General features: G+C 48.1%; 1 protein-coding gene across 14 annotated transcripts in view; it reads left to right on the forward strand.

Moving 5' to 3' along the window:
• Positions 1–5,210: 5,210 nt before the first annotated feature.
• Positions 5,211–19,328, forward strand: part of CIITA (class II major histocompatibility complex transactivator) — a 47,934-nt gene continuing 33,816 nt past the window's right edge. For 3 of the 14 annotated variants that reach the window (XR_004345651.1, XR_004345652.1, XM_032604042.1), the window contains exon 1: positions 5,211–5,547. Coding sequence is in view for 7 of the 14 variants with exons in the window: in XM_032604042.1 (XP_032459933.1) it covers positions 5,265–5,547 (283 nt within the window). In the remaining 7 variants the exon portion in view is untranslated. Of the gene's footprint in view, positions 5,548–14,010; positions 14,207–14,542; positions 14,663–15,387; positions 15,465–15,733; positions 15,884–19,328 lie in introns of those variants that run through there. The other 11 variants (XM_032604043.1, XM_032604045.1, XM_032604048.1 and 8 more) reach the window with 7 other exon arrangements.

A 19,328-nucleotide genomic window follows, 5' to 3' on the forward strand; every position in this document is an offset into this window, starting at 1 on the left:
TACTCTAAGTGCTCTCCAGCCGAGTGGGTGAGTTCTTGTTTTTCTACATCCTTAGTGGTAGCTTTTAAAATTTTTACTAGTTTTCTGATGCAGACAGCTTCAGCTAGGTGCTGGTCTACCTTTAACCCCTGCGTAACACTTGCTAACCACCCTTTGTCACAAAGAGACATTGGCCCTCAGGATCAGAAACTTCAACAAGCAGCAGAATATAAACATCATTTTACCTTCCATCCGTTTATCACTATTCTTGGGCAAGTGATAAGACTTTCCAACTGTGATAGGAATATGAAATTTCCTTTTATGATATATTAAAGAAATAATCCAGATTAAAGTAAAGTATCAGGTAAATAATAGCACACATTGCATGTGATTATAAGAAAAAAGTCTTACAGGGAGATTTGAATGACTGTAGACAGAGGAAATGCTGAGCTCATGACTAATCACAAGGGAATACTGTGGAGCTCTGGGACCAGTGGGTTCTGCAGCAAGGTAACACCTCCCTATAAACAGCAGCATTTCAGAACTGAAAGAAATTCTAGGGATCATGTAATCTGACCTACTATTTCACATATGATGAAATAGTGGGCCAGAGAGAGGAAATGTATTGCTTGTGGTGGCACAGTGAGTCAGTGACCAAGTAGAAGCTGACATTCCGATTTTCCTGACTAAGCATGTGACCTGGTAGTGGACTGGATTGATAGGAAAGAGGAAGGTAGCCTTGGAAATGGCTAGGAAAAGCTACCCTAGTCCCTGGTTCCGTGCACCCAGTGTTTGCTGTTTCATTATCCATCATCTCCACCTTGGAGGCTTGGGGATGGATTCTCACGCTCTGGTTCTCATCCCCACCTTGGGATGTTTGATGGAGACTTACGGCCCTGTTCTTATCCCCGCGTTGGATGCTGGGGGATGGATTCTCAGGCCTGGTCCTCTCTCTCAAGTGCCTCAGAGGTGAGGTACTTTAGAACACGGTTTCCTTATTCCTCTCAGCAACTGACCCACCTGCCATCTTCTCCACAACCATGGCTGAAGATGCCATCTATTCCTTCTGTTAAAATTCTCTTTTGGCCCCCTTCTTTCCTACCTAATGAGTTTTACGCTCTCAAGTCTCCTCTTTTTCTCTCAGGGATAATTGATGGGCATTACCACCTTGTCCAAGAAACTGTGTGGTCTTCCAACTGCTGGGGAAAGAAATCTCAGAAAGAAAGGAGAAGTGGGGGTAAAAGTTTCCTCTTCCTCTCTAGCTGCAGTAAAGCACACACTTTTGTGCATCACAAAGTTAGTTCTGATGAAACTGAGAACATTTGCACAGGTATCTACCTCATTCTTTTGTCATGGGGGGAAGACCTGTGTGAAGATGTAAAACTTTGTTTTGTGATTCTAAAACTATTCTTAAAAGTATTATTTGCAGGCTTCCCTGGTGGCGCAGTGGTTGAGAATCTGCCTGCTAATGCAGGGGACACGGGTTCGCGCCCTGGTCTGGGAAGATCCCACGTGCCGCGGAGCAACTAGGCCCGTGAGCCACAACTACTGAGCCTGCGCGTCTGGAGCCTGTGCTCCGCAACAAGAGAGGCCACGACAGTGAGAGGCCCGCGCACCGCGATGAAGAGTGGCCCCCGCTTGCCACAACTAGAGAAAGCCCTTGCACAGAAACGAAGACCCAACAGAGCCAAAAATAAAAAAAAATAAATTAATTAAATGAAGGCTCAACATTAAAAAAAAAAAAGTATTATTTGCATAAAGAAGTACAAGATACCCAGCCTGCAAAATTAGTAATTTTCCCTGTGAATTATGACTTTAATGCCTAAAAAGTGTGCAATTTTGATTATCTTAATTGATAATTTGTTGCCAGGAGGATAATATTTACATCTACATCTCTGTTTGCTTAAAAGTATAAGTACTTTATTATGTGAGAAAAGCTTTAGAATTTCTATCTTCTACTTCTCTGCCTTCGCCTTTATACATAAAATTTATAATGTCATGATCTTGTTGGACTGCTTATTCAAGCCAAGAGTTGAATCCATCTCATTTAAAATTCTGTATTAATTTCAAATTGCTGCTTAGCTATAACTTTTTGCATGATGTTTTAGTGGTTGTCCAAGGGCTTTTAATATACATCTTCCATTCTCCCAACCTACATAGAGGTAATATTGTACCACTTCATATATAGAAACCTTGCTACCATATGGGTCCAATAACCACCCTGTATGCTATATCACCCTTTATGGTATAGACTTCATATGTATCATATCTACATATATTTAAAATCACAAGATAGTACCATACCTTTTGCTTTAAGCAGTTATGTTTTTAAATAAATGAAGAGGAAAAGAAGCAATCTTTTATACTTACCCAGAGATTACTATTCCTGATGCTCCTCAGTCCGTCCTGTAGAGCTGAGTTTCTAACTGATATCATTTTCCTTCCGTCTAAAGAACTTATTTTAGCATTTCTTATAATGCAGGTCTGTTGCAACACATTCTTGTAGTCTTTTAAATCTGAAAAGATCTATTTTTCCTGCATTCTGGGGGGATATTTTCACTGTGTTTAGAAATCTGGGTTGACAATTTTTTTTCTTCTCGGTTTTTCCGAGATACTGTTCCACTGTCTTCTGGCCTCCATGATTTGTAAGGAGAAGTCGGTGATTATTCACGTGCCCCACTGGATGTAATGTGTTCTTTTGATCTGGCTGCTTTCATGAGTTTCTCCTTATCTATGGTTTTCAGCAGTTTGATTATGATGTGCCTAGGTGTGGATTCCCTTGTATTTGTCCTGCTGAGTTTCATGGTTTTCATGCTGTTTTCTTTTCACCAAATTTGAGAAGTTTATTTCTTCAAATCTTTTTTCTACCCCATTCTCTCTCTTTTCCTTCTGTGACTCTAAGTATGTATAAGTTGGACCTTTTGACATTGTCCCACATATCCTTGAAGCTCATTTTTTTTCAATCTTTTTCTCTCTGTTCTTCAGATCAAGTGATTTCTATTGCTGTATCTTAAAGCTTCTTTTGTCATCCCCATTTTACTATTAATCCCGTTCAATTACTTTTAAATTTTCATATATTGTAATTTTCACTTTTATAATTTCCATTTGGTAATTTTTAATATTTTCTGTTTTTCTGCTGAAAGTTCCTATCTTTTTATTTTCATGAGCGTATTTTCCTTGACATCCTTTATGTCTTTTTCATTCATGGTTAGAGTCACTGCTTTAAAAAAAATCCTTGCCTGCTAATTTCAACATCTGGGTCATCTTGGGGTCAATTTCCACTGATTGTTCTTTTCTCTTGAGAATGGGTCCCTATTTCTTACCTCTTTATAGTCAGGTAATTTTGGATGTGCACTGCCCATCACGAATGATATATTGTAAACACTCTGGATTATGTTATAATCCGAACAGGGCTGATTTTGTTGCTGTTGTTGTTTTGGCAGGCTCATATCTTGGCTGGAATCAAATGCATAGTCTCCTACCCCACCCCACCCCCATAGTAGGTTGCAACTCAAGTCTCAGCCCAGCTCCTTTAGCCTTAGTTGAGTTGTTTGGAGTCTGCCCATGAATGCATGAATGAGCAAGAATATGAATGAGCCATGAATTCAAGGTTCAGGGGTGAGCCAGATACTTGGGCAGTTTATACACAGAATTTGGAGCAACTTCTGTCTTTCTCCTTCCTGGAATTTCTACTCTCACTTTCCAGCTACGATTGTTATCCCAAATTCTGTCCTCTGGTTATTCAGGGCAGTAAAACTTTTCATTTTTTACAGAATTTTAGTTGCCCTGCACAGCACTAATTGAGACCTCTTTGAGCTGAGCTAATGAGCTGGGAATTCACCGGTGATATTCTTGTCTTCCACATATGGACTCCCTTCCAGTGTCTGCCTGCTCTAGTCACTCCCCAGGGCCTTCAGGTAGTCATTTTTTATAACCTCCCCCCTGCCCCACCAGAGTTTATAGTTGTCATTTATGGTAGAGTTAGTCAGATAGGAGCTCTCACCCATACTGGAAGTGGAAATCCCTATTTGTCTCATTGAAACAAACAATGCAAATGGTCCCATCTGAGAGATGGTAAAGCTGAGGCCAGGAGAGGAAACCAGGTCACAGTGTGTTTCTGGAAGAGCAATCAACTATGATTTTAAAGAAAAGGTGGGGGTTGGGGTTTTTCAGGGTAGAATCCTACAACAGACTGGCTCCTATGCAAAGCCTCTGTTTTGTGTGTTAGTAAATTGGGGATAATATTAGTATAGAGTCAATGTTCATGAAGTGCTTACTACGGCCAGTACTAAGCACTTTAAAGACATTATCTCTTTTAATCCTCAAGACAACTTGATGAGATTGAATTACTTTTTTTTTTTTGCCTTTCACTGCTGCAGCCTCTCCCATTGCGGAGCACAGGCTCCGGACGCGCAGGCTCAGTGACCATGGCTCACGGGCCCAGCCGCTCCGCGGCATGTGAGATCTTCCCGGACCGGGGCACGAACCCGTGTCCCCTGCATCGGCAGGCGGACTCTCAACCACTGCGCCACCAGGGAAGCCCGAATTACTTTTATCAGGGGATTCTTCAGAGGAAGAGTCTGAGGTTTAGTGAGGTTGAGCCCAAGGTGACACAGCTGTTTGCATGATTAATCAATAATAATAATGGCTCATATTTATTGAACTCAGGTGTATTGAGCTATTATCAAGTTGTAGATAATGTGCTAGGTACTCTACATGCATTATCTTATTTAATCCTCCCTACAACTCTAAGAGGTAAGTACTATTATTATCACTACATCTTTTCAGATGGAGAAATGGGGGCAAGAAGAGGCTAAGTAACGTGCCCAATATCAAGTAATCTGGGATTTGAACACAGGCAGATTGGCTCCAAACCCAACTGCTTAACCTCTACGCCCCAATGCCTTCTTGTTATGATATAACATCTAAAAAGGCTTATCACCTCATAGGTCCTCAAAGAGGCAAGCCCCCTTCCTCTTAGTGTAATAAACACTGGATTGGATCTAAAGGAGTCCACAAAGCTGTGAGCTTCTCTGGTACATGCGCATGAGTGGTACCAACGAATATCTATGGGGTGTAAATCAGCCCCAGAACCCACTTCCATTAATTCATCAGGCAACCCCAGCCTAACGTGCAAATGAGGAAATCCTCCTAAGCAGGAATGAACTGCAATAAACTGCAGAGGTTCCCTCATCCTGTTTCTCACTTCAAGTTTTGGATGCTGCAAGTCGGGTGAGCAGAGGTCCCAGGCGTTGTCCCGGGCAGCCCTGCATCCGAGAGCTACCATGAATCACTTCCAGACCATCCTGAGTCAGGTCCGGATGCTGCTCTCCAGCCATCGGCCGAGCCAAGTGCAGGCGCTTCTGGACAACCTGCTGGCAGAGGATCTTCTCTCCAGGGAGTACCACTACGCCCTGCTCCATGAGCCTGATGGTGAGGCTCTGGCCAGGAAGATCTCCTTGACCCTGATGGAGAAAGGAGACCCAGACTTGGCCCCCTTGGGGTGGATCTGGAGTGGGCTGCAGGCCCCGGCAGCCGAGAGGGACTCCGGCTACAAGGACCCTGGGGGTAAGTGCCATCCCCTTTTCTCATGGAGCAACGCCTGGCTGCAGGCAGCTCAGGGATTTTCCCTCTACTCTCTGAAAAGGAAGTCAATGTGATCATCCGGGTCCCAAGTTGGAAAGGCAGACTTGGACAGGAATCAAGGTCCCTGGTTGAGCTGGCAGGAGCAACAAGTGCTTGGAGAGCTCAGGCTGTGATGCTGAGGGCACTGGAGAAACAGTGTGCTCCCCACTCTACTTAAAAGTAAACTGTCCACGTGGCCAAATGCCCACTTGGGTCACTCTCTGAGCCACCTTGATACCTTAGGCAGGATGCAAGGCACCAGTGAGGGGCACAGATGGACAAATCAGCTATTGCCTGCAAGTGGGGAAGACAGGTGCAGGCACAATCAGTGTGTGGAAAAATAGGTTGCCACGGAGAGGAAGGGCCGAAGAGCCGGGGAGCAGAGATTGCCGTGTGCGTGTGTGCGTATGTGTGCATGCGTGCAAGAGTGCATGTGTGTGCAGGTGTACGTATGTGTGGGCATATGCTTGCATGTGTGTGTACTTGTCTGTGCGTGTGTGTGTATGTGTGCACGTGTGTGTGTGCATCTGGGTCATGGAGAGAGACAGAAACTGAAAGACAGACAGGGAGAGAGAGACAGGGAGGGAGAGACAGAAATGGAGATGGAGAGAAGGAGGGAAGAAGGGAGGGAGGATGGGAGGATGGGAGGAAAGAAGAGAGATGGAAAGAGGAAGAGAAAGAGGGAGATGGTGGGGGAAAGAGAGAGAGACAGGAGAGGAACCAGACTGCAGAGAGAGAGTGTCTTATTTTTTAAAAGTACTGATAGCGATTGATGCACCTTAAATCAGGAAAACAAGCCTATACCATACCGTTTCCACTCACACCCTTGGCTCCCCAAACATTTTAGATCTTCCTTCCCAGTTCCAAAGAGGTTCTCACTTCAATGCAAACAACAGTCTTCCGAAAGACACACGTCTTTCAGTCTCCTCTGCGTAGATCTGAGCTTTTCCAATTTTATGAGCTGGTGTCATAAACTCTAGTCCTTCTTGGTCCTTTCATGGCTCTGGAGTAACTTGAAACAAGATAATCACAATGATTCACATTTATTGAGTATTTACCGTGCGCCAGGCTCAGCCTAAGCCAGCAGGTAGTTCTCACATCCACCCTAAATGCTTTGATGATCTCCAACCGTATTTTACGCAGAAAGAAAAAACAGAGGCTGCCCAGAAGTGACCAACCCCAGTCCCCAGCTGGGAAGTGGTGGAGGCTGGATTTGAAGGCAGACAAGCTTTTAGCCTCAATCTGACCTTGAGGGGTAAAAAAGCCCCTTGATGATTTTGCCATGGGCACCAGGGCTTTGAAGGCATTTCTCCAACTCTTCTGCCAAGATACAAATTTACATAGGGTTGGCTGTCCTCCTGGATGAACTCTCACTCAGATGGTCTCTATCTATTCCTCGGACACATCTTTTACTCTCCCCCTCGTAACATACCCCTGGGGGGCTGGGGCATCTTTACCAGCTGAACGATCTCCCTGACTTCTTAATGGGAATGCAAGAGGCCTATGTGGTCGTTTCTTTTTTTTTTTAACTTTTTATTTTATATTGGAGTATAGTTGATTAACAATGTTGTGTTAGTTTCAGGTGCACAGCAAAGTGGCTCAGTTATACATATACATGTATCTATTCTTTTTCAAATTCTTTTCCCATTTAGGTTGTTACATAATATTGAGCAGAGATCTCTGTGCTATACAGTAGGCCCTTGTTGCTTATCTGTTTTAAATACAGCAGTGTGTACATGTCAGTCCTAAAGATGATACCAGAAAACCACCAGAGCTCATCAATGAATTCGGTAAAGTTGCAGGTTACAAAATTAGTACACAAAAATCTATCGCATTTCTATATACTAACAATGAAAGATCAGAAAGAGAAATTAAAGAAACAGTCCATTTACCATCACATCAAAAAGAATAAAATACCTAGGAATAAATCTACCTAAGGAGGCAAAAACCTATACTCCGAAAACTATAAGACACTAATGAAAAGAAATGGAAGACAACACAAACAACCTATGCGGTTTTGACGCGGGTGCAGATGCCAACTTCCGGGGATGTCAAAGCCTTCCTCCCTCCTTGACTCGCCCCCTGCAAACTGCAGGCTCCTTCATACCGCAGGCTACCCAACACCTCTGCCCTGCCCTCCTCTCTCTGCGAGGGCTGGTTCCTGTTATTAAACTCCATTTCCTCCCTGGGGACATAATATTTTTATTTCTGATCCCACGTGACTCTAGAAATGGAACTGGGCTCAGGGCACTGTGGGCTTCAGAGGCTGGGAGACAAGGAAGGATAAATCGCTTCCTTTCCCCGTTGCTTACCTCCCCCTCTTCCAGGCCAGCTACCCCCAGGCATGAAAGACTCAACTGTAAGGACTATGGGCAGGTGTGATGCTTTGGGGCAGGGAGAAGAAGCAGCCTTCAGAGCGGGAGAAGGGGAACCGGGGAAGAGAATTGTGGGGTTTATAAATAAAGGGCACCGACTTTAGTTTCAACAGGGGTTCAGAAAAGGAAATCAGTGTGTGAAGTTTCTGTCACTCTCTCTACAACCCTATCAGGATCTTCACCCTCCGCCGCTCTAAACTCTGCTCCGACTTCCCGTGTCACTCAGAGGAAAGCTAAATCTGGACGATTCCCACAAGGCCCTTCATGATCTGGCTTTCATCACTGCTCTGCTCCCATCCTGTACTCCTGCCTTCTCATCTTCTCCAGACGTGCTGGCACCCTCACTGTCCCTGGGACAGGACAGGCACGCTCTCTGCCACAGGACCTCTGCACGTGCCACACCCTCCATCTGAACCACTCTTTTCTCCAGATATCCTCTTGGCCAACATCCTTGAATCCTTCAGATCTTTGCTCAGATGTCACCTTCTCAGGGATACCTACCCTGATCATTCCATTTAGAATTGCAACTCCGCCTTCACACTCTGAGAAGTGGCCCCCTCCCCCATTGACACATTCACCTTCTATATACTTTACTTTTGTATTACATTTGTTGTTTGTTTGTTTGTTTGTTTTTGGCTGCACCATGAGGCTTGTGGTTTCTTAGTTCCCCGACCAGGGATTGAACTCGAGCCCTCAGCAATGAGAGTGTGGAGTCCTAACCACTAGACTGCCAGGGAATTCCCTATGTTTGTTGTTTATTGTCTGACTCCCTCACCGGAAAATAAGCTCCCTGTGGGCAGGGATCTATGCTTTCATCACGGATGCATCCCAAACGCATAACACAGTGCCTGGCAAAGGATAGGTGTGCGATATGTGTTTGTTAAATATTAGACTGAGGGATGGTAGATGGATGGATGGATGGGTGGGTGATGAGTGGATAGGTGGGTGGGTGGATAGGTGAATGGTTGATGGGTGGTGAATAGGTGGATGGGGGATGGATAGGTGGGTAGATGGTTAGGTGGATGGGTGATGGGAGTCTGGGTGGGTAGGTGGCTGGGCGATGATTGGATGGGGAATGGCTGGGTGGGGTACAGGGAAATGGTTGATGGGTAGGTGGATAGGTGGATGGGTGATATGTGGGTGGGTGCGTGGTGGCTTGTGTAGTCCCATTACTCTCACTTTACAGGTAAGTGCACTGAGGCACAGGGAGGTTAAGTGATTTGCCTCGCTCATGGCCTAGGAGTGGGGGGCTATGAGATATTGGATCTCATGAGTCTGGATCTCTCGCTGCACTTTCTGTTTGGCTGCCTCTTCTGCATAACCTAAAGGGATACCGTAAGTGTACCCCAAACAGGCTGACCACCTTCAAACTGAAACCAGCCCGATGATTCAGAAGTCACCTTTAGATATGCTTCAGTTGCAATCGTGTAGGAAGCCCACTTCTGGGGACGTGACCTTGGGGATTGACTCTACTGCTCAGAGCAGCACACGTGCATCCTGCCCATAGGCAAGCTCGGGGGAGGCCCAAGAGTCCTGGCAGAGCTCAGCAGCCCGATTGGGGAATCAAAGCAAACACTCAGGCAGTCTTTGGCTGACAGTGGCTGACAACACCTGGAAGACAAGCAGATGCCAGAGAAGAGAGGTTTTAGATGGCAGTGATGGAAAAAGAACCAGGCGGGAAGCTGGACAGCTCTGGTTCTGAGGCCATGCTCTGCTGCTGCTTACCAACTGTGTAACCTTGGCCACGTGCCTGAACCACTCTGACCCTCGGTTTCTTCATCTCTAAAATGGGAGTGGTGATATAAACCTCCCAGGGTTATAGTGAGGGTTAAATGAGATGGTAACTGGTAAACCATCCAAGGCGGTTCTTGGCAGATAACTCCAGGAATGTTGGACAGGGGGAAGATATACCAGGGGTTTGAGTCTGCAGCCTCATTGGGGCCCCCATGTCATATCTAGACAGCTACTCCAGTGCTGAGGGCTTGGTGCTCTGTGCATCTGAGAAATGGGCCAATGTGCCCCCCACCCTCAAGTTGGCACATTAGTTAAGCACATGGGCTGTGGCCTCCATGCCAGCTGTGACTCCCTGATTCCAAGGGCTATGACAGTGAGCCCTTCCTGGGACCCCTCTGGGCCTCAGTTTCCGCATCTGTAAAATGGAGGTGATACTAGCATCCAGAGTGGCTATTCTGAGAATTCAGTGACATCATCCAGAATAAGGCACTTACTTGCAATATAAGGCACTTGCAATAATTCCCGGCAAGAGGAAAGCTCGTTCTGACTCGTCAGCCTCGAGGGTGGCATTTGGGGTAACCACAGACCCAAGGCGCACAGAAGGATGACTGTGGCAAGATAAGACCCAGCCGACCTCAGGCTTGTGAATGGAGGCACAGCGGTGCTTCTTGGGTGAGCTTTCTCAGAGGCTGTAGGACGCCCCTGCTATGGTTTTATATATTATTGTTTTCCTCGGCTTTCCTTTGCTGGTTTGTCGCTCTATGTCTTCACGATGTGGTACTTTTGCCCGTGAAGACTCTGTTCTAGGAACCACAGAACAAAGACTCCTTCTAGGATGTTGCCTGATTTATTGGAAAGGGAGGGACACACCCCAGGCTGCTAAGCTCTTCCTCCCACTTCCTTCCCCATTTGCCTCTTAGGATGAGAGTCCCCAGAGCCAGGACTCAGAGGGGAGGGGGGCAGCGCCCTCCCTTTCTCTGACACCTTCCTTTCCCCAAACCTGTTCCTGCTCTGATCCCTGATCAGGGAGCCTCTGTGGACTCCTGGAAGGAGATGTGTTGGCAAGGACCACTTGTTTTTTCACCTTGAGTAGCTTCCCATCTGGTCAGACCTACTTCACCTTCACCCGCAGGAGCCGCAGAAGTAGAAGCACCTGCATTGGAAGTGGGCGCATCCCCATGGGTTTTCCCAGGCTGACCAGTGGCCTGTCCTATACTCAGCTTGGCTCCAAGTCTGGCACCTGACTCAACCAGGGACTGTTTCTGTTCTTTGTTGTTACCTTGAGCAGCTCACCTGTGTCCTTACTTACCATTTATTGGTCTCTCCACCTACCTGCCCATCCACCTACCTGCCTACCCTCAAACTACCTGGTCTACTTAACCACCTACTAATATCTACTTACCAATTCAACAACTTATATCTACTATCTACTTCTATCTACTTATCAATTTATCAATCTTTCATTTATCTGACTGCCTGTATATTTATGTACCAGCTTACTTACCTGCCTTCTTACCTACTAATCCACTTGTACCTTTGCCCACAGACAGGCCTACATTCTCAGATACCTTCCTACATGCCTAATTTGCCTACATACCAGTTTTTTTCTATCTATTCACCCACCTCTCCACCGATCTCTTTTCCTTTCTTTCTCACCTCCTTTCTTCTCTCCTCCTTAAGCATTTACTTAGCAGCTGCCAGAAATGAGGGGGGTGGTCACAAACAAACATAAGAAAAGACACTTAAAACTTTGTAAGGTAGGACTCTCCATCCATGTGGAACTTGTCTGCCTTGATCATTCAAATCCAAACGCCATCCATTCGCTCAACCAATCTTGGAGTCCTGTGTCTTTTAAATAAGAAAATCAAACACAGTAAGACAGACCTTAAGGACCTTGTGACCTAATCAGAGGCAGCAGGGGGGATACTCATGAAATAGGAAGTTCACCATGTATTGCCAAATACGCGGCAGCAAGTTTGCTAAAAACGAGTAGGGCGGGAGGTTGTCGTTAGCTGGAAAGGTGATGAAAGTGGGAACTTGGGCATTGAAGGATGGCTAAAATACAGCCCAATGGGAGGAGGCAGGAGGGTGGTCCTGGGGTTGGGGGGAGGACGGGGGACCCTCTGCTTGAGCAGAAGTACATAGGTAGGGCCCAGCTGCAGGAAGGGGTAGCAAGCTTTCAGGAATCCTACTTGTAAGACCAAGTTCCCCCATCTCCTCTCCCTGGTACTTGGCAGGGGACCCCAGGCTGGTAACTTTAACAATGCTTCTGACTGCAGCTTTGTCATGCTGGGTCCTGACTTGAGACAAAGAAATTTGGGTGCCCAGGGCAAGGCTGAGAGGGGCCCTCCGTCAGAAGGGAATTGGCTTTATCCTGGGCTCTGGAGAATGGTCACCACCTCTAGGGGAGTTTTGAAGAGGAGCCTCAGCAGGCACGCAGGATGCTTTAATAGGAAGATACCCTGGGGTTGGCTTAACCCCTCAGCCCCCACCCAGTCCTGGAGGCCTGTCACTCCAACTCAGCAACCCCTCTCCTCACCTCCACTGCCTCTGCTGGCATTCAGACCCCCATCGGCTCCTGGCAGGGCACCATGGCTCTCTTCCCTGGTCTACATATACGAGGCCCTCCTGGTGCCGATTTACGGCCTCTACCATCAGTTAAAACACAGGCTAGCACGCGGTCACCCTGCTCAGAAACGCCAGCATGACCAGATTCAGGCCTTGTGGAGTGTGGGTCTGGGGCGGGGGCAGGTGAAGGAGGACATGGGGAGACCAGGTAGCAGACTGCTGCTGTGGTCCAGGTGAGAGATGAGAGCAGCCAAGCAGGTGCACCCCAGGCCCAGGGGACTCTCATTCCAAGCTCGGCCCTGCCACGAAGCTGATTCAGAGCTGCCTCGGCCAGGGCCATCAGAGCTGCCTCCCTCTGAGGACAGGAAGTTGGCCTCACTGAATGGCCAGGTGTGCCTCTGCCCGGGCACATCAGGTCAGAGGAAGATGAGACTTCTTGGGACTTCTCATATTCATCATGTCTGTTTTGTTAGCCTAACCAAGCAAGATTGTTTCAAATTGACTCTCAGCTTTCTTATTTGTCTGCCTACTTACCCCCTGGGACTTCTGACAGCAGCAACTGCTTCAAAAATAATCACCATACAAATATAAGCATCATTATCCCCATTTCACACATGGAGAAACTGAGGCCCACACAAAGGAAGTGAGGGGTCCAAGGTCACCCATCCGCTAATAACCACGGGGGCTGGACCATAGCACTTCAGACTCCCAATCCAGCGTTCTTTCTGTAAAAATGAAGTCATTGTTTCCCAATCGTCATTCATTTTGGTTCCACCCTCATGATTTCTTTTCACCACCTACGCTATTCTTAGCTGGACAGTTGTTGTTTTTTTTTCCAAACTACTCACATCTTTTTTTTCAACTTTATTTCCCAAGGAAAATTTATGTCCACCATAAATGAAAAAGAATGCCACACACAGAAGGTAACTATGAAACAGGAGAGCAGAATAACGTTATTCCATTCTAGCCAGACACTGATGTCTACGGAAGGCTTGAGGCTGGGGGCTGCTCTCTGTGAAATAGGTGGATCACGCATTAGAAGAGGTGTTAAAAGCTCCTTAGCCCCAAACTGAGACTTTCTTCTCAAGGTTTCCAGGAGCCTGGGCAGAGAGTTAAAAAGGCGCTAACTTTCTCCCTGCGTGAGACTGACAGTCTCTCTGCCACATCTAGGTGGTACCCCCAAACCACGTGGCTATAAGTATACCATATTTGGGGGTAAGACCTTTTTATGTGTAATTTATGTTTTAGTCCAATGTTCTTAGAATAAAAATGATGAGTGGACCACTCGTGTTCTCCAAGGAAATTCAGGGCAATTTGGTGTGGGGGTGGGATGGTGGATGCGAGTGGAATCCCGGGAGTTTGCTGGAAGCTAGTTCAGCTTGTCTTGAGGCATTTGTGGGGCTCTGACCACGGCCCCATCCTGCAGAGGATGGCAGATATTGGCAGCTGGCACCAGCGTGGCTCCACTGTGGTTGCCGTTATTCAGAATGTCAGCGTGTTGAAGACCCTCCAATAGACAACTCATAACCTGCTGAGGTCGGTCACCCGATTTGGTCCAAAACAAGGAACTGAAATTAACATCAGGTGCAAGTTATTGTTTAAGGGAGCATGGGCAAATTAGAGCATGTCTAGATGCGAGAAATCTGACAGCTCAGACCACCTGGTAGGGTGAGAATTTTCTGCTGGTCCCTTACTTGCTTCCTTTGCATGTTTACTTAGGCTTGGCGGGCTCCAGACTTTTGTAGGGAGACTGGTCAGAGATGAGGCTGCCTGCTTCTGAGCTGGGCATCCGAAGGCATCGTTGGGCAGGCTGAGGGCAACAGGAGGGGCTGCCAGAGTCCGGGAGCTGCTGCCTCACTCTGTTTCTCACACCATGCGTTGCCTGGCTACGCGCCCAGCCGGGTCCTACCTGCCAGAGCCCCAAGGTAAAAAGGCGGGTGGAAGACGTTGGGGCTGAGAACGCTTCTTGATTTAGGGTGAGGTCTCAGCTCGTCCCACCGTCCCAAATTGTCAGAGACATTGCTCTGAACTGGGGTGTGAGGGTGGTGAGAGGGGTCTTTGTCCTGCTGGGGCTTTTGGAAGAAGTGAGGTGGTTTGCCATTTCCTTCCACTGAGGGACATTCGGTCTGCCCAGATGCCTGGAATGTAAGAGGGCTTTATCAGCCTGAAGGGTACTAAAGGGCTGACTTTCATGGGGCGTGTTGTTAGCTCTCAGCATTCATGACCCGGCTAGGCCAACCACAAGGTCCTCTCTCTGCCAGGTAAACACTGAGGAGCTCGCCCTTGAAAGGTGGAACCCCTGCCAGATCCATCCCATCCCCGGGAAGCAGGGAAACCAAAGCCAGAGTCAGCCCCTTGGTCTAGATGTTGAGCCCCAGCTGGTGAGCAATACAGTCACCTGGACCGATGCTGCCCTCTCCCCAGTTTCCAAACGGTGTTTGGGGGGAAAAGTGGGGGACCGGGGACAGATGATGAGAGACAGCATAGCACAGACATCTGGTACCAGCTCTGAAGGCAGCACGGCAGGTTTGAATCGCAGCTGCACTGTTGCCTGGGTGTGAAGTGACACTGAACAAGTCCCCAACCTACTCTGAGTCTGTTTTCCTGGGCTGGTAAATGCGATTAGGGGGAAACTCTTATTACAAGACAAAAGTGAGGAATCAAAGGGTCTAGCACAGTGCCTGGTACGTTGTAGGATCTGAAGACACACATAGGAGCCCGTTATTAGTGTGGTTGAGACTGTAGGACTCCTCTTCTCAGATGCTGCTAAAATGTGAGGCTTCCTCTGAACCTACAGATTGATGACAAGTTTGCCAGCTCTGTTGGTTGCAGCCAGAGCTTGTTGGGGGAGTTTTCCAGGGGGAGAGAGAGGTCAGAAGTCACCTTGACCCACCCCTCCCTCAATACCAGATGAGGAAATCCAAACCTGGGAAGGGAGGTGACCTCCCCAAGGTCTCAGGGTGGATGGAGCAGGGGTCCAGGACCTCTGGAAGAGGAAGGGTGAGAGGAAAGCAACTAGGAGGTGTGTGGTGATGGGAACTCAGGGCTGCCAGGGCTGAATTTCCAGCCAGGGAAGTTCCTTGAGGAATTCTCTCTTCCTCCCAAGGGCATCTGGCTTCCCAGGAGTGAATGGCTCAGCGAGCAAGCCCCTGTGCCCTGCAGGGGTGGTTTGCCAGCTTCAAGGTGAGGCTGAGGTGGAGGGAAATTGAGGGCCAGACAGGGGTGTGGGTGAGCTCCCTGCAAACCAGGGCTTGTATATCATATGCCTACGGGCAGGCTGCCTCCTCCAAAGCTGGGCACTGGCCATTTTTAGGAGCTGATTAGATGCTCCAGGGAGTGTGGGGGGTGGACTAGGCGCTTCTGAGAAAGCACATGGCAGGCGCAGCAGGAGGAGGCTCGGGTGCCTGCTTACTCCCCAGCTTGGGCTGGCCCAAGCCCCTTGCTGCAGAGAGAAAGTGAAAGAGAAAAAGGGCAGCCACAGTGGGTGGAGCTGGGGTGGCCAGACAACTGCTCTCCCCAAGCTCGCTCGCTCACCGCAGCCCCAGAGCTGGCGGGAGGGAGAAGCCACTGGCAGCGCGCGGGAGTCCAGGGAACAGCGGCAGGTAACCAAAGTCCCCTTAGCAGCCCCTGAAGCGGGGCTGGGAATAGAGGTTCAGAGACTGGTAGCTACCTGCCTGAGATCACACAGCAAGGCTGGGAAGAGAAGGAAGGTAATGTGCGGAGCGCACACCCTAGAAACTCCTCGTTTCCAGCATCCCTGGAAGGATTCCACGCAGGAACTGGGAGCGGGGAACCCGGAGCTGGGCTGCCTTGCCCAGAGCACCGGGGCCCAGGGGAGGCGGCGGGGAGAGCCGGTGGGAGCGGCAGCGTCTGCAGAGAGATTGGGACACAGAAGGAGCACGCAGAGAAGGGAGGCGGTGTGGCCAAACGATCAGTAGACAGTCTCCCTGCGGGTCCTAGAATCTGAAGAAGCGCCTAGGGCCGCGTGGAGGGAGACACAGGCTTTTCTTCTATGGGGAACCTAGGACCGGGGCTGCCCTTCTCTGAGCCTCAGCTTCCCTCTTGAATCACATTCCCGCTCTGACTCTGGAGTCTGGGTACCCGGCCCTCTTGGTGGGGTCCCCAGCGCAGGGAGGGCTATGGGGAGACATTTAAATGCCGGATTGGAGAAATCCTCACTTCTCTTTTACCATCTTGGGGGGCAGGGTCTTTCCTGGACTCTGTTTGACAGTCCGCATCTCTACCGCAAGTTGGGGTCCTGAGCCACATCCTCTAAGGAGAGAAACTAAGGGCCTCTGGAAAGGGATTGGGGTGGGGCTGTCCGGGGTCCCAGAATATCAGAATTGGAGCCACCATGTCTAGCTCTGTCTGGGACCCTTAAAACCGCAGTTCTCGCTTGAGTCCCACAGCATCTCTCTCCACCCTAGGTGACACATGGGAGGGGACATAAGTGCCCCACCTCCAGTTGCGGCCAGGAGTTCCTAAATTTGACAGGAAGTCTTCCATCTATGTGCCACTCCACCCCACCCCCCCAAAAAAGAAATACCATTCCCAGCCACTCAGAAAGTTAAGGAAATTAGTGCTTCTTGCTCTAGGGCTTGGTGGAGCTGAAAATGGAGAAGATGAGACCCCAGCAAATCATCACTTTCCAAATCCCAGCCTGCCTTAGGCAAGGACCTGGTCTCCAAGATCCCAGAATATGGAGTGGAAGGGTCCTCAGAGACGACTGAGCCAGGGGATCCCAGGCTACCCACACGTGGGAATCACCCAGAAGGCTGTTTAGAGTGCGGGTTCCCAGCCCCCACCCCCAGATCCCATTGACTGGGCCTGGGGTGGCGCTTCCAATGGCAGGTTAACTGGCTATGGGATGTGTGTGTGTGTGTGTGTGTGTGTGTGTGTGTGTGTGTGATTCCTATCTCAGAGGTCCAGAGGTCATACATACATTGAAAGGCACTGAGGTCCAACCCCAGTACCTACTCCATGTTACAAAACCTCTGGGGACTTCCTGGGAGGTTTTGTCAAAGTCCACATAGCCAAGTTATTAGCGGAACCAGGATTTGAAACCAGGTCCACTGAGAGCCCATCCAGTACCTGGGCGGAGGTGTGAGCCTCCACAAATACAGGGCAGGTCCTGGATAGTCAGAGGGAGACTTGTTGATACAGCAAAGTCTGTCTGATGGAAGGGACCTGGCATCTAGTACCTTGTGGAGAGTAGAATCAGAAAATTAACACAGGGACCCTGCTCCAAGGCCTGGGGTCAGTCTTGGGCAATCAGGGAAGTGGCCTGAGGGAGAGGGTAAAGCTTATGTACTTGGCTTTCAGACTTGGCATCAGTCACCCTGAGTAACTGACTTCCCCTCCCGAGGGGCAGCTATAAGAAAAGACGCAAGTGCTTTCTTGATCATTTCCTGACCTGCACAGAAGCACTTTGCAAAAACCACCAAAGAATACACATGTGCCTGGTGTAACCCTTACAGATTCTAGAGGGATCGTTTAGAAAGATCTGAGAGGTTGTCATTGGGCACACGTCCGTTGTGTTTCCAGAGACTTTGGCACATACGTGATCCATGGTCCAAGGACAATTCTCAGAGAAGCCTTGATTGACACTGGTTCTCACAGGGAGGACATTGGTGCTTTTCTGGTTCTCTTCTAATCCTCCTTCCTTTGTGAGTAGGCATGATGGCAGCGCTCTAATACTAATGTTTCTTTTTAACAAAGTGGGCGGGCAGCTGATATTAATTTGATAACATTGTTTTGCTTTCAATGGCAAGTGAGACTGCAGTTTTTGTTTTGGGGTTTTTTTTTCATGCAAGGTAGTGAAAGAAAGTTTTCATCTTTTTTAAACATAAAATTTAGCAAGGTAATCATTTTTAAGTGTACAATTCAACGGCATTAAGTACATTCACGATGTTGTACAGCCGTCACCACCATCCATCTCCTAAACTTTTTCATGGTCCAAGCTGAAACTCTGTCCCCATTAAGCACTAACTCCCCATTCTCCCCTTGCCCCCCGGCCCTGGCAACCACCCTTTCACTTTCTGTTTCTATGAGTTTGACCACTCTAGGTGACTCACATAAGTGGAATTATACAACATTTGTTCTTTTGTGTCTGGCTTTTTTCACTTGGCATAACATCTTCAAGGTTCAACCATGTTGCAGCATGTGTCGAAACTTCATTCCTTTTCATGGCTGAATAATATTCCATTGTGTGGATGGACTACATTTTCTCTAGCCATTCATCTGTCAGCGGACACTTGGGTTTTTTCCATCTTTTGTCTTTTGTGAATAGTGCTGCTACAAACATTTGTGGACAAGTATGTATTTGCATTCCTGTTTTTAATTCTAGAAAATTTTCTTTTAAAATAAATATGTTTGGGTTTTTTTCAAGTTAATTTAAGGAAAATGCTTGGGTAGATTATACAATTTACCCAAGGTGGTATGCAGATATGACCAAAAAAACTGTAAAGGAGGTAGGCGAATGATGTCTGAAGTTTGGAAGACTCTGGATTAGCGGAAAGACCTAGTAGCTCTTGTAACAATCTAGGCTCGGGGGATGGGGCTACTAGGTCAAGGGGATGGCTGCTGAGGGACTTTTGGAAGGAAAAATATAGGAATTGGGGACCAACCTAACCTAAGCACAGAGTCTTGGGGTTTCCTGCTGGGGAGAAGTAGAAAGGTGGTAGAAATGCAGGGTCTGGAAGGTTCCCTTGGAGGAAGGAAAAGCCATAGAGCCATGCAAACTGAGAGGCAATGTCTTCTCGGCAAGTGGACACTCAGGCTGCCTTGGAAATAAAACCTATCTAAGTTCTCAGTCACCACAAGGCAAGTGTGTGTATGTGAGTGTGTTGGAGGAGGGGGTGCCCAAGGGCGATGCTCATGTAAAAATACAGATTCCTGGACCCCACCCCAGACTTACGGTCAGAACCTCAGGGGGTGAGGTCCAGCTGCCGTGTGTTTAGCACCCACTTCAGGCAATTTTGATTCACAGCCAAGCTTGCCAACTGTCATCAGATGCTGGCAGGCAGGGCTAGGATGTGATTTATTTAC

Source organism: Phocoena sinus, chromosome 15 (genome assembly GCF_008692025.1).
Source record: "Phocoena sinus isolate mPhoSin1 chromosome 15, mPhoSin1.pri, whole genome shotgun sequence".
NCBI classification, from domain to species: Eukaryota; Metazoa; Chordata; class Mammalia; order Artiodactyla; family Phocoenidae; genus Phocoena; species Phocoena sinus.